General features: G+C 44.3%; 4 protein-coding genes across 12 annotated transcripts in view; 3 read left to right on the top strand and 1 right to left on the bottom strand.

Annotated features, from left to right (window-relative positions):
• Window positions 1–6,787, top strand: part of LOC310818926 (transcriptional repressor p66-alpha-like) — a 14,983-nt gene extending 8,196 nt beyond the window's left edge. For 4 of the 6 annotated variants that reach the window (XM_083690032.1, XM_083690033.1, XM_083690029.1 and 1 more), the window contains 9 exons: window positions 50–182; window positions 287–415; window positions 528–599; window positions 689–808; window positions 1,142–1,354; window positions 2,554–2,827; window positions 2,951–3,405; window positions 3,678–3,981; window positions 4,533–6,787. In XM_083690032.1, the coding sequence (XP_083546158.1) occupies window positions 50–182; window positions 287–415; window positions 528–599; window positions 689–808; window positions 1,142–1,354; window positions 2,554–2,827; window positions 2,951–3,405; window positions 3,678–3,981; window positions 4,533–4,669 (1,837 nt within the window). In that variant the 3' untranslated portion in view covers window positions 4,670–6,787. The remainder of the gene's footprint in view (window positions 1–49; window positions 183–286; window positions 416–527; window positions 600–688; window positions 809–1,141; window positions 1,355–2,553; window positions 2,828–2,950; window positions 3,406–3,677; window positions 3,982–4,532) is intronic. The other 2 variants (XM_083690031.1, XM_083690030.1) reach the window with 2 other exon arrangements.
• Window positions 6,788–6,925: 138 nt separating this feature from the next.
• On the top strand, window positions 6,926–10,334 carry ndufa13 (NADH:ubiquinone oxidoreductase subunit A13). Its single transcript, XM_083690048.1, has 5 exons — window positions 6,926–7,054; window positions 7,608–7,686; window positions 7,796–7,867; window positions 8,218–8,287; window positions 10,098–10,334. The coding sequence occupies exons 1-5, from the start codon at window positions 6,961–6,963 to the stop codon at window positions 10,215–10,217; spliced, it is 435 nt and encodes a 144-aa protein (XP_083546174.1). The 5' UTR covers window positions 6,926–6,960; the 3' UTR covers window positions 10,218–10,334.
• Window positions 10,335–10,509: 175 nt separating this feature from the next.
• On the top strand, window positions 10,510–14,267 carry LOC310818934 (yjeF N-terminal domain-containing 3-like). Its single transcript, XM_083690044.1, has 7 exons — window positions 10,510–10,536; window positions 10,828–11,031; window positions 12,165–12,273; window positions 12,413–12,523; window positions 12,919–13,032; window positions 13,455–13,605; window positions 13,756–14,267. Exons 2-7 carry the CDS (start codon window positions 10,967–10,969, stop codon window positions 13,956–13,958), a joined length of 753 nt encoding a protein of 250 aa, XP_083546170.1. The 5' UTR covers window positions 10,510–10,536; window positions 10,828–10,966; the 3' UTR covers window positions 13,959–14,267.
• A 2,616-nt stretch (window positions 14,268–16,883) lies between these two features.
• Window positions 16,884–20,232, bottom strand: cirbpa (cold inducible RNA binding protein a). 4 transcript variants are annotated; one of them, XM_083690045.1, is made up of 7 exons: window positions 20,139–20,232; window positions 19,234–19,343; window positions 19,038–19,144; window positions 18,720–18,849; window positions 18,392–18,569; window positions 18,233–18,282; window positions 16,884–17,882 (listed from the first exon to the last, which is right to left on the bottom strand). In XM_083690045.1, exons 2-7 carry the CDS (start codon window positions 19,331–19,333, stop codon window positions 17,869–17,871), a joined length of 579 nt encoding a protein of 192 aa, XP_083546171.1. In that variant the 5' UTR covers window positions 19,334–19,343; window positions 20,139–20,232; the 3' UTR covers window positions 16,884–17,868. The 4 variants fall into 4 exon arrangements, 3 of the variants coding, with proteins under 3 accessions (XP_083546171.1, XP_083546172.1, XP_083546173.1); XM_083690046.1 differs by having other exon boundaries at window positions 18,729–18,849; XM_083690047.1 differs by having other exon boundaries at window positions 18,744–18,849.
• Between the last annotated feature and the right edge of the window lie 5,310 nt (window positions 20,233–25,542).

Genomic DNA, 25,542 nt, shown 5'->3' with positions numbered 1-25,542 from the left:
TTCATTGGGTTATGTAACCATTGTTCGTCCTGTCCCTCCCGTGACCCAGAAGCATAAAGAAGGAGAAGCGCCCGCCGTCCTCCGATGACGATGACTGCATCATGTTGTCGGATAACGAGTCCCCCAGCCCGCCGATGAACGGCCTCAGTCACTTCAAGGAGCTGGACACAGACCTACTCATGGTGACACACACACACACACACACACACACACACACACACATTATTTATATCTCCATCTCTCTCTTTGTTTTTTCTAACGGTGGTTTTTATGTGTGTCTGTGTAGAAGAGCAGTCCAGAGGAGAGGGATTGTATCATCAAGCAGCTGAAGGAGGAGCTGAGGCTGGAGGAGGCCAAGCTGGTGCTGCTGAAGAAACTCAGACAGAGTCAGACACAGAAGGACACCCTGCAAAAGGTGTGTATATGCAGCACACACACACACGTGAAAACACACACATGCTCTCTCCAAACAAGCTCTCTCTTGTTCTTACCAACCCTGTCTTTCCCCCCTTCTCTCTTTCTCTCAGCCCTCATCTGGCACTGCGGCTCCTCCTCCTCTGATCCGAGGAACCATCACAGCCAACAAAGGCTCCCAGCAGGTCAGTGGTTACACACACACACACACACACACACACACACACACACGTGGTGCGGTCGGTTCAGTTCTTAACAGTGTTTTCTTGACCAGGTGTCGTCGGGCAGGAGTTCGGGGACAGTCATCCCTCCCCCGCTGGTGCGGGGGGGGCAGCAGATCTCCTCCAAACATGGCCCCCAGATCATCATGCCACCCCTGGTCAGAGGGGCACAGGTGAGCCCCACACCCCAAACTATCTGTGGGCAGGTTAAACTATCTGGCCATTTCAATTCTAACATCATATTGCCAATAGAATATTATCAGCTCAAAGTTCACCAGTTATTTTCTCTCTCTCTCTCTCTCTTTGTGTGTCCCTTGCCCCTGCCCCTGTCCTTGCTCTGTTGGGATGTACATATCCCTGCCCTTTTTCTCTCCCTGTTCTGTCTATCTCTTTCTGTCCTGTCTGTTCCCTTTCCCTCCTTTTCTCCACCTTCCTTTCCCTCTCTTTTGCCTTGTCCTCTCTTAACTCCCCCTCTCCTCTTTGTCCTCTGTGTTTGTCCTGGTTAGCCCATCTCTGTGTCTCCCCAGCAGATCCTGTCACTCCGGCAGCAACAGCAGCAGCAGCTGTCTGGGTCTGGGGGCTCAGGCTCGGGCTCTGGCCCGCCTCCCCTGCTGTTGGCCCCCAGGGCCTCAGTACCCGGCGCCCAGGGCCAGAGAGGCCTTGTTCAGTCAGGCCTCATCAGGGTGGCCAATACAAACATGCTGGTCAACATCTCACAGGTGGGTCAGAGTCAGAGGTTCAGCAGAGAAGTAGTTATGAGCTTCTTCAGGTGTGGGATTTGTCTTCAGGTTTACTGATTTCAGAGAAAGACATTTATTGTACTATTGGTTACAGTCCAGGTGAAATGGAGTGTGAAATTAAATTGTTAGATTTAGCCTACTGGTACAATTCTATTTTGGGACTTTTTGTTTGGTAATTCATAATCATTACCATTATCAAATCACAAACATTGCCAGAAGCAAGCCTCTTCCATCACAAATGAAAATCATTTTGAATGACACAAACGTAAATTATTTTACATTTCAAAGTTTTGTACTCTACTATTGAAACGTATGTTAACGTACATGAACGAATGTCATGTTCTATAATATTTGGTTTATATCATGATTATAAACAGTTTACTGTCAAATAAATGCATGCGTACATGCTTCTTTACTGATGTCGAAGTAGAGTTCTTCAGTTCCGAACGAGACGTCGCTCATATGGCACCATTCTTATTGAAAATGGCACAACTACCCATCACCAATTTTTTCCGCCGAACAAATAGTCAAAAGGTCATAGTAAACGAAATGAACACTGGTAGTTTGTTTAATCTCATAGAGTGCAGATGACATGACTTTGTCTTATGCGTTGTTTTCTGCGTACATAGTTGTGTAGTTAGTAGCGCTAGTTAGCAACCTTGTATTAATGCTAGCAGGCCACGGGTGACGCTTTCTGGCATTAGCTCAGTATTTTTGCTACGTTTTTATTATTTGGCTCAGACTTTCAATACACTTTATTTTTGTTTTATGTATGCTTGACCTTATTCCTCACTTAGTCACGTTTATTAATGTGGTAGCTGACAAGACAGTCAATGTAAAATATATATATATTTTATCATGTAATATACATATACATGTAGCCAATGTATAGTTTTTAATTCCTCTTTAGCTAGCAACTCATTTAGCATACCCTGCTACATCATAGTTGTATTAGCAGGTGTGCACACATACAGTATATGTAGCTCTTTCATAGAAATAGGTAGCCAAAGTCCACCCTACAGACTGTCAGTCTATACTGGAGCGTGGAGCGTGGACTTTGGCTAACAAATAGGGTACTATTATTGTTATTGCAGACACTGCAATAATAGCTTTAGCTTTTTACTGTACATTTGCTACAGCATGGCATGTTGTCAACCCTCCCTCTCATCCTCCAACAGGCCTCTCCAACCAACCTGAAGAGTTCGTCAATGACGTCTCAGGCCGGCGGCGGCGGTGTGACCGTGGTCAACATTAACGACTCTCCAGCGGCCCGCCAGGCCGCTGCTAAGCTAGCCCTGCGTAAACAACTGGAGAAGACCCTGCTGGAGATCCCTCCGCCCAAACCCCCCGCCCCCGAGCTCAACTTCCTGCCCTCAGCAGCCAACAACGAGTTCATCTACCTGGTGGGGCTGGAAGATGTTGTGCAGAACCTACTGGATACCATCGGCAGAGGTACGAACATAACGCATCACACTGACTGATCTGGAGCATTGAGTTTGAACAGTTCTAGAAATCGGTTTTCTTCCGCCCAGGACTGATCCTCAGGGTTTAACCCCTTCTCTCTGTCCCCAACAGCAAAGACGGGTATGCCCCTGTCCAAGCCTGTGGTCAAAGAGCCCTACACCTGCTCCCAGTGCAGCACCGACTTCACCTGCCGCTGGAGGAAGGACAAGGCCAAGGGCGGGGCCATCCTCTGCGAGGACTGCATGTCCTCCAATCTGAAGAAGACCCTGAAGGCCGAACACACCAACCGGCTGAAGGCCGCATTCGTCAAGGCCCTGCAGCAGGAGCAGGAGATCGAACAGCGGATTCTCCAGCAGGCCGCCTCGCCCGTCTCCGTCTCCCACACCCACACCACCTCCTCTTCCTCCTCTTCATCCTCCTCTCCGTCGATGAAGGTGGAGCAGCTGGTGGCGCAGCAGCTGAAGCAGGCCCATGCGCAGGCCCAGGCCAGAGCCTCCCTCCAGCACCATCACCAGCACAACCGAGGACAGAGCATCGCACGCCACCACGCCTCCAGCATCAAGCAGGTAAAGGACACGCTGTTGAATCCGGAGAAGACGCGTTCTCCTAACACTTACACTCACGCCATCACCTCAGCCTTCACACAACTCGCAGCCAGACATCACACCCACCCCCACCGTTTCTAAAACGGTTTTACATGTCAGACCGGTTTCAAATACCTAATGCCACGTTGAACGTGCTGTATTTGACATTTTGATCTTCCCCCCACCTTTTCCGCTCTCCTTTCCGCACCTTCTTCCCCTCTCTCTTTGTTTTCTTCTCCCCCCTCCCTTCTCAGAGCCCTCAGGGCCAGCTGTCCCGGGGCAGCATCTCGTCAGCGGGGGTGAGGGGCATCCCCCACTCCTTCTCCTCCTCCTCTCAGCTGCAGAGCGCGGTGGCAGCCGCGGCCCTAGTCAGCCGGCCAGGTAAGCACGCCCATCACCTATCCCGCCCCTCTGCCCAGAGTTCAAAGGTCACCGGCAGTGGTCAACAGCAGGTCAACCACAACAGCAGCAGCAGCGGCAGCAGCAGCAGCGTCAGAGGAGGTAGCGGAGGTAGTGCCTCAGCCACTGCATGGAGGAAGCAGAGCAACATGAACACAGGTAGACTCACTCTAATACCAGCCCCCCCACACTCTACCACACTGGCTCACAATCTCTACTACTACTACTACTACTACTACTACTACATCCCTAACCCTTGAAATCTTTGTCCCGTCCGAAAACAACTTGTTTCGTCCTTTTGGCCTAATCCTTGTTCTTGGGGTGTTTTGAACCAGATAGGTGGAGTCCGCCTCATTTTACTGACACCGATCTGCCCCCTTTTTAAAATGGTTGTTTTCGGACAGGGCACCGACTCTTGTCTCTGTCTCTCTCTTTCTCTCCCCCCAATGCTGTGTCTCCTGCTTCCTGCTTCAGTCCGTCTATTTGGTGGTGGGGGTCTTCCTTGGGCTCACTGGCTAGTTCACCACCCCCCCTAGAGTAGTTAGTCCATATTTCCCCTGCATTTGTATATATTGTTTTTTTACTACTGTTTACTTGGAGTGTGTGCGCGCGCCTTACTTGGCTGAATGCTTGTGTGCATCCTCTGTATTTCGCTTGCTCAATGCCTCTCCCGATAGTGACTGACCCGTCTGTCCCCTGTCTTCTGTCAGGAGTGACCATGGCCTACGTCAACCCCAGCCTGTCTGTCCATAAAAGCTCGTCCACCGTGGATGCTCGCCAGAGGGAGTACCTCCTGGACATGATCCCCTCACGCTCCCTCTCCCAGACAGCAAACACATGGAAATAATGAAACCAATCTCATACTCCTCATTATTATTATTATTATTATTATTATTATCCTTTTACCATAAACAACTGTACTCAATGCCAACAATACAGTCAACACCACCCCCTGGAGGACAGTAATGGAAACGCAACCTCCAAACTTCCACAGGGGAGATGCGATCTCCATACTTTGTGTTTTGTTTTACTTATGTTGTTTCCAGTCTATTGTTTTCTCTGTTTTGTTTATTGAGGATGACTGCTGTTTGATCATTGTGCAGAAACTCACTGCAAAATTTCACTGGGGCAAAAAAATAAATGCATTTAGGGCTTCCTTCCAGATAATTTTGGCAGCCAAGATGGGTGTGAGGTGATGGCTCGAGAATGTTACTTTTCTCGAAACTGATGTCGTCATTCCGTTGTAATTCTCACCATGGAAATCACGTTTACCTGTTCGGTGGAATTACCCGATTGGCCCTTGGTCTTCAGACTCAGCGAATGGGTTGCAGACAGACTGATGGGGGGTGTGGTCAAGATTTAATGACTGTCTACCTTGAACTGTTGACTTCATAAGTGTTCCTGAAAAAAAAAAAAAAAAAAAGAAGAAAAATAAATAAATTAAAAATATGGTATCCAATAAACATTATTTTTAAGTTAAATAAAACTGAGCAGTGATGTCTTCAGTGCAAAACAGTAGCTGAAGATTTGGAATTTGTTTGTATTTACAGTAAGTTATTGGATTACTTTTTTGGGGATGGATGTTGAAAATTTCTGTCAATATATTGTGTTTTCAACAAATGAACAATTTATACTAGCCTCATACATGTTAGTTTTTTTGTTTTAAGTGCAGATCCCCCCCTCCCCTGTCTGTTGATTCTAATCCCAGCTACAGTACAGGTTTGACAGAGCATGCACACCCTTCTCATTGTTCACCTTGGCACACAGAGCAGAGCAGCTTCTTATTTTTGTCTACAGAATTTTGCTTTTGTTCCCATCTTTCTGTTCTGAATAGTCCCTGCTTGTAACAAAGGGTTGTTAAAGAGAATTCGAGGGCTAACAAGTCTATCTGTGTTACATGCAAAGATATAGAACAAACCCTGGTGAATTTGGAATTGAAGACCCTGGTGCCTATCAGAAATTGAGTTTGTAAAAATGTTTAAATAACATGGCTTCTTTTGGGTTTTTGATTGTCCATTTCCATTATGTTTTTGTGAGAAAATGACTGTGTTTTGTTCCTATGATTAGTAGAGATTTTATCATTAAAGATGATTTCAGATGTTTTTTGAGAAACAAATTAGACTAATTGAACTTTATTACACCATACCAGTTGGTCTATAATAACTGAAAATTCTTACTACTGTATTTCTATTTTGTAATGCTCAACATTTTGGTCATTGTTAATTATTTGAGAAATACAGACATGCTGTTTTATCCTGGCTGCAAATTTCTATTCAGTTGTTAGCATTATATGTGTATATAGATATATATATATACACACACACACAATTCAAGAAATGTGTTCTCATCTGACAAATAGAACAACAAGGGTAACCATAGCTCACTAGATGACACTGCTAGAAATGTCACCTGCTTGGATCATTTGCCCAGTCCAAAAGCAACTCCCAGCTCTCTGGTGTGTGTAGATCTGAGAGGACCAGATATAAGCTCTCTTAGGTCACATTTGTTTCCTAACAGACATGCCTGTAATATTCATATTTAAGAGTTAGCATCTGTATCAGGGTTTCTGTATATTTCTGTCAACTTTGTTTATACGATTTGTTTGTGTGCTTTATGCCAGCACTGAGAACTGTGATAGGCAGCACACAGTAAACTCTGCAGGAACTGATTTTGCCGCACTGGAACCACAGATTACCCGCCCCCGCAATCATAAACCCAACCGTTAGGGGAGTGGAAACATATCTGACCCTGTATCAGTGGTTAGGGGCAACTTCGACCTACTCCCTGGATGGCCCTTCACAACGCCATGCTGTTTCCCTGGGTAGTTTGTGCCGTTCACTGTGTCGCATAACCTCTGCTTTTCCACCCCTTTATACATTATACAAACTGATATTCCAATTTGTTTGGTTTTTACTTTTCCCCAGTCCCAGAAATAAATAATAAAAAGATAAGATTAACCCTTTCATTTGGTGTAAGTGTATTTATTATTATTATTATTATTATTTTTAATCTTATTTCAAGACCCTTTTCCCTGCTCCGATGGGGGCGATAGAGCCCAGTCAACTTGAAGGGCTTGCCGTGATGGGAGAAGTATAGCTGTGACGTCACCGACGGGTCTGTTGTGGAGAAAGGTGGAAGATGGCGGCGTCCAAGGTGAAGCAGGACATGCCTCCTCCGGGAGGTTATGGACCCGTTGATTATAAGAGAAATCTCCCGAAACGGGGACTTTCTGGTCAGTATATGAGATGACATAAGAACTGAGTGTGTATCCGTGTTGTTTTCAGCTGTCATCTGTCCAAAATGAATGCAGCAGCGCTGACGCTTGCTAGCTAACCAGGCTAAGTTATAATGTTAGCTAGCTCGCTATGTCTGGTTTTTATCCCACAGTTATTTAAGTCCACATTAAGAATGGCAAGTTTGTCATCTACATTTAATGATCTATAATGTGTTTACACGACAAGTACTTGCTGAACTGTTTCGCTACATTCTAGCCAGCTGCAGTAGGTAGTTCAACTAACTAGTACTAGTTGGCTTGCGATTACCTAGTATGCAGACTGTTCCAGGCACTTGTTTATTAGAAATAGGAGGCATATAATTATGACCTTATCCCACTATCAAAATGATCAAAACCTGCAGGTCACTCCAAGTTCAAATCGCCATATTATGCTTTGGCTGCGTCATTCTGACAACATGTGTTTATGTATTATAACAGAGATGGTTTATTACGTGGAACCGGTTTTGTTGAAGCCACTGCCTCTGAATATACTGTACATTCTCGCTGACAGGGTATAGCATGTTCGCCATCGGAATTGGTGTCGCGGTATTTGGCTATTGGAGGCTTTTTAAATGGAACAGGGAGAGGAGGTAAGAGTTGCTATGGACTTAGTTTTTAAGGTCATTAACTGCATCAATGAATTTATGGTATGGATAAGCATACATTGATTGATAGATTGAATAATGTGTTGTGTTGTAGGCGGTTGCAGATTGAAGATTTGGAGGCCAGGATAGCCCTTATGCCCCTTCTGCAGGCAGAACATGACCGGAGGTGAGAGCATCAGTGTGGACTCACACACACACACACACACACACACACCCCCTCTCTCTCTCTCTCTCTACCACCCCCCCCCTACCCCTTTCTCTGTTTACCCCTCTCTTTCTCTCTCCCTCTTACACACACACACACACACACAAACAAACAAACATTGAAACCCTCTTCATACTTCACACACTGGCAGGAAGCTGTAGCACCCATTCATATTGGGGCTTGATCACACAAGCTTTGCAGTTCTGTTCAAAGGCACAGTTTTCTGATAGTTGAATATCAGGCAGACATGGGAGAGGAAATAAAGGTGTTTGAATGACTCAAATTGAACCCGGGTACTTTTCTCCTCCCAGGACATTACGGATGCTGCGGGAGAATCTAGAGGAGGAAGCTGTCATCATGAAGGATGTACCCGGGTGGAAGGTAAGGGGAGACACACATCTATGGCTCAGTCTGTAGAGCACGGTGCTAACAACGCTTAGGTTGTGGGTTTGATTCCCACTGGGACCATATATACTGAAATGTATGCACTCACTGCAATGTATGTTGCTTTGGATAAAAGCGTCAGCTAAATGGCATATATATTATATTATATTATATTACACACCTCTCCATTGCTGTCATTTCCTGTCAGTCATCCACATGCTTTCTGAGGACATGGCACGCTTCAGCTTAACCATACACCAACATGCCATAAAAGGTTCATAACCCTACATAACAGATTACATAAACAATCATGACGGCTGCTATGACTCAACACTGTTGATCAGATCACCATAGGATACATACTGTAGGAATCCACTTTTTCACTAGAAATAAAGAATGTGAAACAGACACTTGTGATACATTAATTGGGATAAATCAAATGAATACGTTATTATTTTAGGGAAGAAAAACTTCCCTACAATACTTGCAAGGCAAGTAAGAATACAATACAACAGCAATAATCAACAGACAGAAAGACTAGCAAGGAGAGAGCAACAACATACCCAGAGTGAAAATAGAATAGTTGTTTACTGGAAACCACAGCTTCCAAAGGCTCTCTGATGAGAACTTTGATTTGATTTGAAAAGACCGTCTAAAACATGTGCATGGAGAGGACAGATAACTTTTTCATGGAACTTAGTCCCATGACACTTGTATCTCACCCCGGGGCCAACTTCTAAATCTTATGTTCTCAAAACATGGCTTCTGACGCACAAGGTTCTACTTAATAACACATTACACAGCCAGTATCAAACATAGTTGGTCACAATAAAGTTTAAGAAATAGTAGGAATGGAAGTTCAATAAGAGGTCAAGACACTGGACCAATTCCTGTTATTCAGATTCCTTCAATACTGATCCTGGCATCCGTTGGGACGTTATTGAAAATGTCACTTAGTGATGCTACAGGATTTTCAAATATATTTTCAGCGACTAGTTATTAAATTAGCGCTCACGAGATAAAACCACATTTGTCAAGAAATGACCTGATTGGACAGAGAGGACACACCTCCCCAGTACCATGAGCTAAAGGTTTGCTGGTCTTAAAGTGAGGACTGTGTGGTCTAATGACAGGAGAAATGCAGACCATTTATAAGAATGGCAGTTCGGCTAAGAAATGTGGCTATATTTTGTTAATAGCAAAGCATATCTAATATTAACAATCTGACTCCCAGTTAATGCAATTATCAGTATGTGCAAAACATTGTTGATGGATGGAGAGAGTAGAGAAACGTAGAGAGAGGGATGACCACAGGTCATTCTTACAGTGCTACTCACAGCTCATGACGGGACCCACACCAGAACAAAGAGAAATAATCTGTCCCTGTACCTGTTATTTATATAGACTAAAGTATTTAAATTAGGAGCTGTTTGCAAGGAGACCAATCAGAATTGATCCTATCACTTACTACTATATTAGAATGACTAAAAAAAAGAATATATATATATATATACTACATATTACTATACTGATGACATCACAGCTCTGACACCTCTCATAAAACATCCCAAAAAGCTCACAGCCATTTGTCCCCTCGGGGGAAGGGATCTCAAGGGAGGGGGGCAGAATAGCTCCCCCTTCAACATTGTATTATAAACCATATCATCAACACAATAAGACAATATTTGATATAAACAATTAGCGAACAAAATCCTGTAGCGTCCCTTTTAATCCAGCCTTTATACTGCTGCTGTTAGAACAGGGATGAATGCTGTGCTTCTCTCATGCGTGTGTATATCTCCTACAGGTGGGCGAGAACATGTTCCACACAGACCGCTGGGTGACCCCTGTCACAGAGGAGCTGTTTAACCTCCGACCCCGGGAAGAGCTTCTGCACAAGCGCTTTGGCTTCCAGTGGTACGTCTAGTCCTGTCCTCCAGTGTTAGAACGCCAACGCCGTCACCAGCCACAGCCAACAAAACCCCGTGGAGCTCTCAACACAGCTTGTAAATGTTCAATATTAAAGTATCTTTTCTTTACCTCACACTGGTTCCCTTGTCTCTTTTGTTTGTGTTTTGCTATTGAGATTAAACGGTTGACCTGTATATCACACACGGTCAAATACTAGAGATTATTCAAGACTTGTCCTTTTCCTTCAGGATTTTTCCAGCGTCCCAGTCTTAGGAGACGGTGTGTTTCATGTGGCTGCTGTGGTGTGGTGTTATTTCTTATGTCTTGCTGGTGTGGTGAGTCATTTCAGTTCACCAGCTCTTAAATTGGATACTAGGTCCCCGAAAGTGCTTTTGCATCTTTAATGTGTGAATGAACACACACAAAATCAATCACTCACTCACTCTCACCCACACACACACTCACACATACACTCACACACATACACATGCACACACACTCACACACATGCACACGTTGCTTTCCGGCTGATCTGTGTGTCTGTGTTACCTGTTGCATCATCCCAGTTGGACTGAGCTGCTTGCACTTGGGACTCAGCCAATCAGCTTTCACCTCCATCCTGGTAGGGCATCAGCAGTCTGAGGTACAGGGAAGGACAGAAAGCTGAGCAGACGACAGAAGAAAGAGTAAGGTTTGAGACACCAGTGAACAGTGCCGGTGTGAGTTACTAACTGTGTGTTGAGCTGCCCGTCGCACACTTTAAAGATGAACTACAGCCGCAGCTCTTCTGACCTGGAGATAATGCCCAACGAACCAGTCCGCTACCTCAGGTAAGACTCAACTCAACAATTGTACCCGTTTACGGTCATATCGGAGATGTGTTTCACGAAGCCATTCTTGTCGGCGGAATGTGTCCTGTGTGTGTTCTTTTTGAAAAGATGCGTCTTCTCTATCTTGATGTCATTATCCTGATGAGTTGTATGTGTTTCCATGTTTATCGACTCGATTCGCCTTCGAGGAAATGTGTACTGTGGTGTTAGATTTAACATGGTGTTTACTTGGTATCCATCGCCCCCGCTGTGAGACATTTATGAGGAACATTTAGGACCCCCTTTGAAGGGAACTTAGAAGGGGGTCCTAAGCCTGTCCCTTGGGGGGGTCTCTTCCTGTAATAATCAGCAATCAAAGAAAATCGAATTGAATCGGGCTTCTTACAAAGTCATTTCTCGTAGAAGACTGAACAAAGTCCCAGACCTAAACCCACAAAAGAGAGTTTTAAGTGCGACACTCCCTCGGGACAAGGAAACCTTCTCCATGGGGACTACCACCCCACCCCCTCTGCCCCCCCTGCCCACCACCAGCTGCCACACTGGGATATGCCCCCCCCCCCCTCCATGGGTACCTGTGGAGGTCTTAGACTACCTCAGCAACACTCATTCATTCATTATGGATGTCTATGCACACTTAAAGATCAGCTCCATACTTCCTGATCTCATGCAGGGAGGCCATTGATTGGCCAACAGCAGTCTCAGAATACCCCCTCAGAGTTTGACCTCTTTAAGAGCACAGATGGCTCTCTCTCTGCACCTGTATCTGCCCCCCCCCCCCCCCTCTCTCTCTCTCTCTCTCTCTCTCTCCAGAGACTGCATCAGACCATTCCCATCCCACCTGCCTCCCTACATCCCTCACTCCTCTTCTCTTTCTGCACCTCTCCTCCTCATTCTCTGTTCCATTTCTCATTACAAAAACAGTGTTACCAGTTTTGTACCGGGGGAACATTCTCTCTTTCTGTCTCAATCTTTGTTGTTCTTTCTCTCGGTCTGTTTCTCTTTCTCAACCAGTCACTCAGTATCTGTTGCTATTTCCGTTTGTTTCTCGTTCTCTCTGACTAGCCACTTTCTCCCTCTACCCTTCTCTCTCTCTCTGGCCTCCCTCTCTCTCCCCCCCCCCCCCCCCCCCCCAGTACGGTGGAGGCAGTGGCCATGGAGGCGGAGTTGTTAGGAGAGTATCGCTTCGGAGCGCAGCAACTGATGGAGATCTGGGGCCACGCCTGTGCCATCGCCATCACTAAGGTCTGGGCTGTTTCTCTTGTCCCCCTCTGTCCCTCTCTCCTTCTGACCCCACCCACTGCTGCTTCTGGTTCAGGTCTACCCTACAACACCGTTTTTGTGTCTCCTCCTTTGACTGTGTAATAACTCTCTCTGTGTGCAGGCCTTCCCCCTGGCTTCTCTGGAGAAGAGGCATCCCACGGTGTTGGTCGTCTGTGGCCCCGGGAAGAACGGCTGTATCGGCCTGGCCTGCGCTCGCCATCTGCGCATGTTTGTGAGTAACATGCTGGTAGAACTCAGTTGTGTTTTCTCCGTCCATCAATGACAACTCAAAACGCTAAATGGCACTTCCTTTTCTATCTTTCTATCTCACTCTGTTTCCTTCCCTTCTTCTTTCCTCTTTTCCCTCTCTTCCCTCTCTCCATCTACCTCTGTTCCTTTGTGTGTCTCTCTCTTCATCTCCCTCCCTTTCACTTTTGTTTCTCTTCTTTCTTCATATCCCTACCTTCCTCCCTCTCTGTATTCCTATCTTTTCCTTCCCCCTTTTTCATGTACCTCTGTCTTCTCCCTCTACCTTCTCTATCGCCCTCTCTCTCTCCCGTCACAATTTCCTCTCTACCTACCTACCTACCTACCTACCGCCTGTGTGTCTCTCTTTCTCCCTGTCAGGAATACAGTCCAACGGTCTACTACCCCAAGCGTTCCCCCCTGTCCCTACACCGTGACTTCACAGTGCAGTGTGAGAGGACGGACATCCCCTTCCTCTCTTTTCTCCCCGCAGAGGTGAGGTGAGGGAGGGGGTGCTATTGATGCTATTGATGCTTTGCTCTTTTCTGCTAAATGTCAAAAATGTAAACGTTTTTGTTCTTTGCGCAGTGCTCAGAAATCGAATGATCGAGGACCATCCACACCCTGTGTGAGGATTAGCTTTCACATCATTGCAACAAATACATTCCCCTTCAATCGTCTTTATTGTCGGTCACAGAAGGAAAAGAAAAACGGTGTAAAATTACAGTGTAGTCTACGACATGTGCAGAGAGACACAAAACAAACATGTTGGCACCACAGACCACACTGTAAATGTCACCTTTCATTGCATACGTTGGCTTCCGAGGATATATCCGTTTTATGATTGACATCAATGAATTGATCTTTAACAGCTCCCCTAAATGACCTGTCGCCTCCCTAATTGACCTGTGCCGCAGGTGCAACTGATAAACGATGCCTATAACCTGGTGGTGGACGCCATCTTGGGCCCAGAGACAGAGCCCTCGGCCATGGGAGAAGCACACAGCAGCATTCTGCTCACTCTCAAACACGTCAGCATCCCCATCGCCAGCGTGGACGTCCCCTCAGGTCACCGTATTTGGATGTTCAAGCAGCCATTACAAATACACTTGTTTCTAAGAACTATGAACCACCTGATAATGCCTAATAACCGCAGTGCTCTTTCATTGCTGCAAGATGAACAAGTGTACGACATTTCTGTGTGATTTGTGATTTCAGGGTGGGACGAGGAGGAAGAGGCCAATGTTGACTGTATAAACCCAACAGTGCTCATCTCCCTCATGGCACCAAAGAGGTGTGCTACGGGTTTCAGTGGGACCCATTATCTGGTGGGACGCATCCTGCCCTATGACATCCAGAGGAAGTACCAGCTCAACCCCCCAGAGTACCACGGAACAGACTGTCTGGTGGAGCTGGGATGAAACTAACTCACTCAGCGTCCCCGCTCTTAATGTTGTTCAGGAATTCAACCACTTTGTCTTCCAAATAATAAGAGCCATTACTGTAGACTGTTCTTGTTATTGATATAGAATATATCTGTCCTGATATAGAATGTATCTTGTAATGTGTTTTACCTGCATATAATGTTGCATCCACTTGACCTGATGCCTAGATACCATATTTGTCTCTTGTTTTCAGTCACACTCTTTCAATACAATAAATTAATTCAGAAAACTATAATCATATCACCGGTGATGCTTTATGTTGTAAGGATCTGTGCAAAACCTATGTAGGCCTACTTCATAGATGTGTGAAGTTTCTGAAATGTATGTAGGCCTATGTATGTATGCACACTGTAAAATATATCCTGTTGTATGGCCTTTTTACCTAAATAAAAACAGAACTTGTGTCATGATTAATCTCAATTTGGATGATAATGCCCAGTCACTTCTTTCCCAAAAGCAGTTTATATAAAACCGCTGCTGTATGTCAAGTGGCCACCTGGGGGCAGCACTTCACAGCAGGGTAATCACATGGTCGACACCATTTGGCAACGCTAAAATGGACGGAAGCTGATTTTATCAGCTCGACCCTTTACTGTAATAGATCACTCATGTTCTTCCTCTAGTTCTGATAATATCGGTGTCTTTTTGAAAATGGCCATGTAGTGACTACCACTCCCACCTCCGAGAGGGCATTGTGTAACCAAAACGTATGACATTATGACATTGTAAAGTAATTCCATATCAGTAAACACACTTCAAAAGGATACGAAAAAACAATGCAGTTTATTTGTGAAATGGAACGTCTTTGACAGGTCATCAAAAGCAATAAAAGGCAGATATAATCATCACACAAGTCAAAGTTACAGTTTAACTGTACATTTGCAAGGGAATTACTGCTGTTACTGGAACTTATAAATAATACAAGCGCCAATGGATTTCAGGAAAGACTAATGAAATTAGTCATTAAAATGGACAATCTTTAGAGTGTCCCATAGTCAAATCAATGCCAATGAGTAGTTCTGAGTTGATGGATGCTGGTCTCTCTACCTTCACGTAGCCTCTCTAGACAGTGGCCCCGCTGACACTACCTCTTACAGGCTGCACCTGAAACCACAATATGAACAAAACCGTTAGTGCTATCCAATGGTTAACCGCAGTATGGATATACAGTTGGGTTGTTGTCCCCCCCCAAAAAAAAACATAGAAACATAGAACGATGGATTGTGTTGAAATACATTTACTGCACAATCCCATGTCTACTGCAGTGGCCATAAGATTATAATAAGCACTCTGTGCATGTTAATTGACTTGGTACCTTGTTTAATTCTTTAGTTCACCAAACTCGGCATCGATTGCTCTGTGGAAGATTGAAAAGTTGCTTGAACATTCTAACGTGGATGATATATCTGCAGCAGTCACTACCACCTCAGACTGGTCATTTCAGACACTGGGGGGGGGGGTTGAGGTTCCTCACCAGAGGGCCACTTCACCCTAAAAATAAAACATTTAAGAGCTGAGTTAGAACAGATCAGAAAGTTCAAAACATGTAATAATAGCAACACAAGCATGCAACCATGTTCATCTACCCAGACTCATAGTAAACATACCCTTAACTGATTCTAAAAACCCACCCAGTAAACACATTCAATTGAGTAAGAGTGATAAAAACAAAAAAACAGATACAGCAGAGCAAGTTTAAGGCCTGAGGGGGGACAATTGAGGCAGCTTTAGGAGAGGTTCATCATTGAGAGAACGTCTGGAGGTTCGAAATGCATGGCAGACATGTGGACTGAGGTCAATCCCTAAATGACCCCATTGATGAATGCTGAGAAGCTGGGGCGCATTTCAGAAAGGGGACAGGAGTCTCTTTTTTTCTTTACCAGGAGATTGCTACGGTCACCATCATGCGTATGAGTTTCAAAATTGAGGCAAGGGAAAGTTTGACTGTGGCAACCTTTGAAGCGGGGGGGGCGGGGGGGGAAGGGAGGGGGAGGGAACTCTAGTGTATCTAAAACCTAAAAGATTAATGGAAACAAAATGAGAACTTTGAAGGATGTGAGCAGGAGAGCAAAAGGAGTTGTTACCTCACGTGAACTGGCCTACTGTTTCTCCACAAATGAACTAGGCAAGAGAGCAGCTTTCATCTCTGACGAGCACTTGTTGGTAGGCGCAACACTTCACTCTCCAAGGACTTGTAGGTTTTGGAAGTAGCTGAGCTCTTGAACGTAATGAAGCATTAACAGGACCAACACCAGCTCATTTCTCCGGCATCAGTGAGCCACACTTAGTGAGTGAGCCACCCACTCAAGTTATGGCAGTGAGTTACACCCCAGTAGAGGTTTTGAATAAATACACCCAATTGTGTCTTGAAATGGGACCTGACACATTGCTGGTGAAACACCAGGCATGGCTGATGCATGTAAGACAAGTGTCCCTAAGCAACATGTAACATATTCTGCTCAAGAGTCAATTGAGCATCTGACTAGGCCAATGCAACCACTTAAGGCCATAAAGCATAAACTGACCTACCATTTGAAACACTCTTAAGGCCTGATATCAGTAATGCAAGGTGGGTATCAACTTCATAGTTTAAACTGCCCCGTTAGCTAAATACAGGTGATACCAGCCACTCAAAGGCAAACACCACACTAATGCCTCTCAAAGACAAAGTGAGAACATAAGCCATCAGAGAAGCAGAGTCTATTTTCCCCCAAACACTAACAAACCGTTATCCTTCCTATGATTATTACATGTCATTCTCCCTTTTTTGAAAAGTGAAAATGCTACCAGTGAAATTAGTAGGGGGATAGCATAAGTGCTAAGATACCCAAACTAACAAATTGCTGATAATACATCAGCACAACCCCATAAAATACTTTTGAAAGGCACAAGGAATCAGAGTATTTTCAACAAATCGTTTTAATAGGCTCCATGAAGCCAAAATTGACAAAAAATAATCTTCAATGTTGATGATACAAATAACAGAAAGTACAAAATCGTTCCCAGGTGGAATATTATATTGGGCAGAGAAGTAGTAACATTTGACGTTGATCCGTGTTTTTTTTTCTTTTTTTTCAGGCATCATAACAGCACATTTAAAATGCAGGCGTTGAATAGCAAAAAAACCATGGGCAGACTGGAGCATGCTGCAATCTGCTACTTCATGAATAGATGGCCCATCAGCCGTGCAGTTTCACCAGTCTGAAAGGAATTCACTCTTTTGGGAAACGGAACATATACAAGACCCTCAGCTATATCAAGAACTTCTATGTGGATACGGCATTACTGCCTAGCAACACTTAAGGAATGCATTTATAAAATCCAAAAAGCACATCCCGGCCAGTTTTTGTCAAAAGCTTCTAAGTGGAATCATTTTCTCGCTCAGTTCAAAACTTGGCAGGAGGTAGGTCGGACATGGTCGTTTAAAACAAAAGAACAGAAAGGTAAACAAGCCCCATTGGATATCCCCATAGTATCTAGGTGTCAAGAGATGTCACACAGTGCTGGGTAAGGAACAGGGCTAAGAATGGGAAGACAGTGGCAGTCCAACAAACAGCCATGTGAAGAATGTTTTGGGTTCACACTAATTAGAAATTTACAGCACCAACAAATCAGACATTATGCTTAATCAAACTAAATACCATAAGAGCTATGGAGATGCATCCTTAAGGGAGGAGAACATCGTGAACTGGAACTTCTCGTTTTAAACATGGTTTGTAAAGGAATGGCCGAAACTCATGGCTAAATTTAGAGACGCTCGAGCTACTGAACACAATAGGACTACAAAAAATCATCAGGTCAACAACAACACATGGACATATTTCTTGAGGAGCGCATCTTTTTAAATACAGCCAGCCAAGGGATGATCTTGAATCGGGGCGGATTTTTACTCGTGTGTAGCTGAGGATAAGAAGTGGGCAGAGGTAAGGACACTGAAAGTTTGAACATTTGATCGACAATATCCCACATTGGTTACCCACTAAGCAGTCCTGTATGACTAATCCCAATTTAGAGGGGGCTCTTTGCATCAAGTGAAATGTGTATGACAAGGGGCAAATGTACAATCCAACTGATCAATAGAGTCCACCGGTAAAATATTTCTCAGGTGGAGGGGCAACTACAATTTAGCATTCTGAACTATGAAGGGGGCATCAAACTGAGCAACAGATAAGTCAAAGACCTTGGATTGAGGAACTGAAGAGCCCGGGCCTATCAGAGCATGATGCTAACCACACATCACTCATACATACCATAGCTGTCGTATCCGTCTCGGTAGGATCCCCCGTAGCCACCCTGACCCCTAACATTGAGAGGAAAGAAGATCCTAGGTAAGGTCACTGTGCATTGGCTAAAGCACAGGTGAAAAATCAACAATCAGATGCGACCTACAACCAGACGTGTCGTCTCACCTATTGTCTCTGTATCCACCGCCGGAGGAGTATCCACCACCGCCGCCACTCCTGTACGAGCCGCCACCGCCGCCGCCGCCGTAGCTCCTGTCCCCACCGCCGTAGCTCCTGTCCCCGCCGTAGCTCCTGTCTCCGCCGCCACCATATCCCCGGTCTCCACCTCCGTAACCGCCGCCACCTAGGAACACAGGCGCGATCAGGTTAAGACACGAGCTCCGGGCACCAAGCCTACACTACATAGGAGGGCATGACGAAAAGCAAAGGGAGTGGGGTATGCACACCATGTTTGCAGTTTGCCAGCCCTTACCTCCCGAATAACCTCGCCCACCTCTCCCACCTCCGTATCCTCCACCTCCATATCCACCGCCGCCGCGTCCGCCTCTGTAGCCACCGCCACCACCGCCGCGTCCACCGCCCTTTCCTGCTTCATCCACACGGATTGTCCTGCCATCTACGGTCTGCAAAAAAAGAGGGGGGGAAGGGGGGGTTACTAAACATTGTTATAAAAAAAAGGAATAGCAAATAATGAATTAATGTACATAATGTTTTATGGGATATATGGCGGTTTTACAGCAGCACATGTCTGGTAGACACGTGTAGGCCAACAGTGAGATGCACATGCCCTGCTGGTTGTGGGTTGACTCACCTTTCCGTTCATTCCTTCCAACGCGTCCTTCGCGTCTTCGGCGACTTCATACTTCACAAAGCCGAAGCCACGTGACCTTCCTGATTCTTTGTCTCTGATGACATCAACTGAAGGAAACACGTAGATTAGAATTTAAAATGTACGGGGAAAACTGTCGAATTTCATATAAATTAAATAAAACCTTGAAAAATAATACCTTTGGCGATGTTTCCATATTTGACAAATGCTGCGGCCAATGAGTCCTCGGTGGTGTCGAAGCTCAGTCCTCCGACGAAAAGTTTTCCTTCGTCCGACATCTTGGTCTTTCTTTGTTTGAAACGAAAAATACCCGGGTCAAATAAATGCAAACTCCCTCCAAAAGTTTATTAGCTAGCTACTCTAAAAACTAGCATTAGCGTTCCATGCACCGTGTTACAGGTGAACGGTTCTGATTTTCTTGTAAAGTAGGTCAAATCATGTAATAAATGTATCGTCTGACCCACATTGCGCACAAGAAAATACCGTTAGCGACCTAGTACTGCTAATAGTTCCCAGGTCAAATGTTCTTGTTAAAATACCCAATCCACATTTTACCAATTAACCTTAAATGTATTAAATGATTTCAGGAGAAAGTAACCTAGTAACGAGGAAACGTGGTATCGGATTTGTTAGCTAACCGTGGTTGGTTGGTTGGGTAAAAGCATTGAAATGGCAGGCCAAGAAGCGCCATTTTACACCACGTTGTTGGCCTGCTTCGCCACCACCTGCTGACTTGTGCTAAGCTAACTAGCGAACGATTCAGCATAATGTAGATGTAACAGTATTTCATACAACTCACGACGGCAGACAAATACATACATATTTAACTAGCAAACTCCGTTTCTACACATTCAATACGGATGAAAAGACACGATGCTAGCTAGCTGGCTTACATTCGGCCTGTGCCTGGATAACGGGACATATGCCAGTATAAAGCGCCACTCCTAGAACCACGTTTCCGCATAATCTAATTTACTAATCAAATGTATCTCTTCACTCACATTAAATATGTGATCCATTCTAAATGCATCATTGTACAGGATTTAGAGCTAACATTTTCACACAAAAACAGGAAAATCTCACCTTTTGCTGACGGACACGAATTCGGCTGGTGCTTAGGGAGAGGCACGTCGTCTGGAAAGAACTGGTGGTGCTGCTCTGCCAGGGATGAAGCGGGTGAAGTATTTAAATGAGTATGCAGGGGCGGGATCTGCTCTCATTTGAATACGGACTTCGTTTTCGCGGGAACTATTAATTGAAATGCTGATTATTTTTGATCAAGCTAATTGAAGGATTCATATCAGCCAAAAGTGTGAGCTCGTAACCTTGTGTTGTACCGCCCGAATTGAATTAAAAGCGAGCTAATGTTTTTTTAGTGTCGCACTTTGTTTTACTCTTTTAAGTCAAAGTTTGTGTTTTAAGGCTACTGTAGACTAGACTTAGCAATTAATAAATTCGTCCATGAATGATGCAAAAGTGCAAAAATACGTGCACCAGTGTTGTATGAACTATATCCCACGTCTGCTTACCACTGGATTTCAGACCTCCCTCACATATTTTGTTTACTGCATTATTTGCTATTACGCATTTTAAATCAAATGTCATATGCAAGGTCATTAACTCGGATGGTATTTTTTGCTGTAATGCAGCTGGAAACGTGGAGAAGCAGGAAGGAGGAGAGTGGCCTGTGGCCAGCAATGGTGGCCAGTCATAGAACAACACCGCAACCTCGTGGGGCCTGTGCCAGAATTCAATTCATTCATTCTCTCAGTTATTGTACTGCGTAGACAATATGATTGTGTGCTTTTGCACATAAGCCTCTAAAGGCTATGGTAAGGGTGGACATTCATTGGGACAGATTTAGTCGACACCTTCTTTGAACGCTTTCAGAGCACCTATACATGGGACCATGTATGCATGCAGGCAACATTCACGTATTTTATGGGCCATGGGTGCATTGAGGCCAACGTTTTTAGGAGAGACAGGGCAATACACAAAACGCAGACAATATATGAAGAGTTTCGTTGCAAAACCATTTTCAAAAATGTACTTTCTCAACTATAACATGATTGCTGTCATGACATAAATCCCTTTATGATAAAGGGGAAAGTTGGTTATATTATTTGTTTACAAAATAGTCAATTTTATATTCTTGAAGTTGTTATCCATCTTGATTATTTAGATTTGTTAATGATAGATGAACATACATTTCTCAAAAGGATAGGCCTAGTGTTTTGGAATAAGAATACAACTGCAGTTATATATGACCCAATCTTTCTCTCATTTTTGAGGTAAGGTAAAACAGATTGAGACTGTGACAGAGATAAGAGAAGCCCTAGTCATTGTTTAGGGGTGTGAAAAACTATCTGTATGCAGCACCACCTGGGTGGAATAGGCCCTAAACAGCATCACCCTTGGAATACCCTCACTACAGGGGTGAGAGTAGAGAGTTGGTGGAAAAATCTACCCCCCACTGGAACAACAAAGAGAAGGACCATCCCCCCACCCCACTGAATGCAACGTGAGACTCTGGTGTGGATGCCTCTGCTATTCACAGTCAACTTCTGATTGTGTGAATGGATTGGAGACAATGCTGATCTCCAACATATCCCATTTGAATAAAGAGACACACCCCACACACCCAACCCCCCCCCCCCAACACACACACACACACACACACACACACACACCCTACTCACAACATACAGTAAATGAGAGACTGGATAGGTGTAGCATGTAGCCCATTATACGTCTAATGAAATCCATATCTGCTTATCTAATTCTTGATATATACTAACAAAGGTTTTAAATAAATAAATCATATTAATAACCCAACTCCTTACATCAGATAAAGCAAGAGTGCTATCTACCGGCCAAATGAAGATACAGATTCACCCCCCTCCCCTCCCCTCCCCTCCCCCGCCCTGTTCTTCTTTCACTTCCTGCTGTCTTTGATATGCTCACACCACATGGTTTCTCTTTTCTACAAAATGCCAAATGTTGCCTGTTATTTGCAATAGTAAATATAATAGTGGGTTAATACATTTCTGCCATTAAGGAGATACAATCACTATAGAGTTATTACTATACTGTAGTTCCACCACTGATGTTAGTTGTTTAGTGAAAAAGCAATGACCAAATAAGCTCTACTCAGTACTTTGAATGGTCTTATTATGAAATAAGCATTTTAGGAAGGAGATATGTTTATTGAAGTCGATCCAGACAGTCAGAGTCTCTATATCAACTCTTCACAGTGGAGGGCAGTGTTGTTGCGGTTGCCATTTTACTGTTGATGTCCAAAGTGATGACAACTCAATTAACCAGGCGTAGTTATAACAAAAACTAAGTATGGAGGTCTGTATATCGCAAATAGAGAGTTTGTTTCTGACCTATATGGGTGCTTGATCCCAAATGTGAAAGCACCTGTTGGCATACAAATCCATATAATACTATTCTCATAGTCCATGTGTAATAGAACCCAGGCTACGTCAAAGTCACCTCACCACTGGGATACCACTGTTACATTGATCCTGCTATAATGTATAATAGTATATCGTTTGATAGTGGTGTTCCACTGTGCTTGCAGCCATGTGCTTGTCTGAACTCAGCCTATGAGGAAACCTATCTACTTCCTATTAAAGTGTGTGTGTGTGTGCGAGATAGAGAGAGTGGGTTGCAGGAGGCCAGAGGGAGGTGAGGGAGTAGAGAAGACATTTTGTTCCAGACAAAGCCTGCTAGCCTGATGCCACCCCCGTCTGTCCACTGTGGATGATTTACACACACAAACACACACACACACACACACACACACACACACACACACACACACACACACACACACACACCCACATGGCTTGATTGCCATTTGCCACCGCGTCTGTCCATCGCGGCCCACCATCCTGACTGTCTGACAGTCTAGTGCCACCGCCAGGCTGGCCCTCTCGCCTACTTCCACTACAACACACCAACGCAGAGAGCGCAAAAACAAAGCCACTGCGGTTGTCATGGAAACCCCTTATGCTGTACATGAGGCGAGACAAGAGGATGCTGGACAGAGAGATGATGAATGTTTCAGAGACCATTTTTTTTCAGTTTGGAGACTCAGGGTGCGCTTCAATAGTATTTTCATGGCCTATCTTTTCAGTGGCTTCACTACTAGACTGTAGTTTAGAGAACACATTTTTAGGGAGATGAGAGAGATTATTATTTCGATAATAATATACGAGAGAACACGCTGATACAGGTGAGCCCAGGAGGACATTCTGAAGCGTTTGTTACCATAGCGACTGGTAGAATCTTATGTGGGATCAATCTATCACCTCCCACTAGCAGTTTCATCATGTGTATGTTCCATCCTCCGCCATCTCTGCGTTTTATTTACATATCACTGTTCTATGGTTCTGAAATAGACCGGCAACTTCTGATGATAACTTTTATACACTTGCAGAGCTAATCTTTGACAGACAAGCCTACTTTTGTCAAGATCACTACAGTTTCTTCTTTAGGGATCCACATGTGCTCATGGTATTTGAGCCTAGAAACATTGGGGCAGTTTTCCAGACATAGATTAAGATGAATCCTAGACTAAATTGCACTTTTAAACTGGACTAACTGAAATTGGATTTATCAGACATGATTTACTATAGTTTTAGACTTTCCCTAGTCTAGATTTAAAAAGTCAAAGGAAGGACGAGTGGAGCTTATCCGGATCTAAGTATATTATATTGGGAATTGACCTGTGAACACCACAGAGGGCAACCATTTTAGATGTGCAATCTAGCCAGGGATTAAAAGGCTTCATCTGCTTTTTCATTTGTGTTGAATTCATGCAACCCGTAGTTCAGGTTTTCTTTCACAAACAATTTTGTTGTGCTGTTTCGAAAATCCACTATTTTACTCTGGATTAATTAAAGTAACATTAGGCCTAGTCCTGACTTTAACCGCCCCATACTGTTTCACATGGTCAAGTAAAACTCTTGGCCCTCATTTGACTGTGTTAAATGTAACACCTATTAAACTGCATTGAAGCCAACCCCCCAGGCTCTAAATTCATGGTAATTCTAACAACACTAGCCTTTTGTTCATCTCCAATCTCCAAGTCTTCACTTGCATTAGAAGAGCATTTGCATTGCATTCAGTCACAATGGCCCAACCCAGTCAGTCAATGCACTAGCTCCTTTATATGCAGTGCATTCATAAATATATAATAAATATATGGCAAAGCTCAGTGTTCAGTGTTGCCTGGAAGATCAATCTAAAGATAAAGAATAGTAACAATACTTTAGCATACAACATGACTCGTATCAGCTAAAAAACAACAAGAAAAGTCATTAGCTCTCTCACTGGTTATCACAATATGATTAATAATACCTGATTAATGCTAGCCAGTCGTGTGGAGAACCATAAATAGCAGCAGACATAATTAAATGCAACACCTTGCTGGAGGCACGATTAGCTATCATGATTCATCGTGAGTAATGCCACTTCGTGACTCCCTAAATGTGCTGTAGTGGGAGAGTGTCACATCTCTCAAGCCCCAGTCCCCAAATCATGTCCTCCATGAGAACAATGTTTTCTATGAGTATCATCATGTAAGAAAATGTTATGGCATGATTAATTGGTCAAACCATGAAGTGTTAAGAGCATAGACTGCCATGTTGTTTCACTGTTCAATGTTCACTGCTAAAAAGTTTAGGATTTTCAATGTAATGTTAGAGGAATGGTAATGGGATACTGTCATGGTAATCCAAGGTTGTCTCCTGGTTCAGGCCCGTCCCTTCCCCAACAGTTGTATGGCCCTGGAGCAGATGTGGCATTGGCACAGTCAGACCAGCAGAGGGCCCTAAGCCTGTAAACTGAGGCCTGTTCAAGTACTTCATTAAATTGGTCAAAGCTATAGGTTATAACCTACCATTTATCCAGTCATTTATAGGCCAGTCAGAAAAGGAATGGTTTCTCTCCTGGGCAGATACTGAGAGACATATGCATGGTTTCATCACTAGCAGGCTTGATTACTGCAATGCTCTCCTTTCTGGTCTACCTGAAAAAGCTATAAATAAGCTACAGATCATTCAGAATGCAGTAGCACGTGTACTGACCAAGACCAGAAGGAGAGCACACATTTCACCTGTCCTAAAGTCCCTTCATTGGTTGGCTGTCAGTTTTAGAATAGATTTTAAGATCCTTTTATTGGTGTTCAAATCACTCACTGGACTAGTGCCTGAATGCTTGTCAGACATGCTTTTAATATATGCTCCCTCGATCCTATCCCCTCCCCCCTTCTCCAATCCATCTCCAAACCACCCGATCCTTCTCTCCACCCTCTCAGAATTGGGCATCTCTGGCTCTGCACTCTCCTGGTTTGCATCCTACCTGGCCGGTCGCTCCTACCAGGTGATGTGGAGAGGACAGCGACCCCAGGGCTCTGTTCTTGGGCCTTTACTGTTCTCTCTCTATACCAAATCTCTCGTCTCTGTAATTTCTTCAC

This window comes from Argentina silus, assembly GCF_951799395.1.
Source record: "Argentina silus genome assembly, chromosome: 18".
NCBI classification, from domain to species: Eukaryota; Metazoa; Chordata; class Actinopteri; order Argentiniformes; family Argentinidae; genus Argentina; species Argentina silus.
Note: the sequence above shows the minus strand (reverse complement) of the source record. Positions and strands in the feature narration are given on the sequence as shown.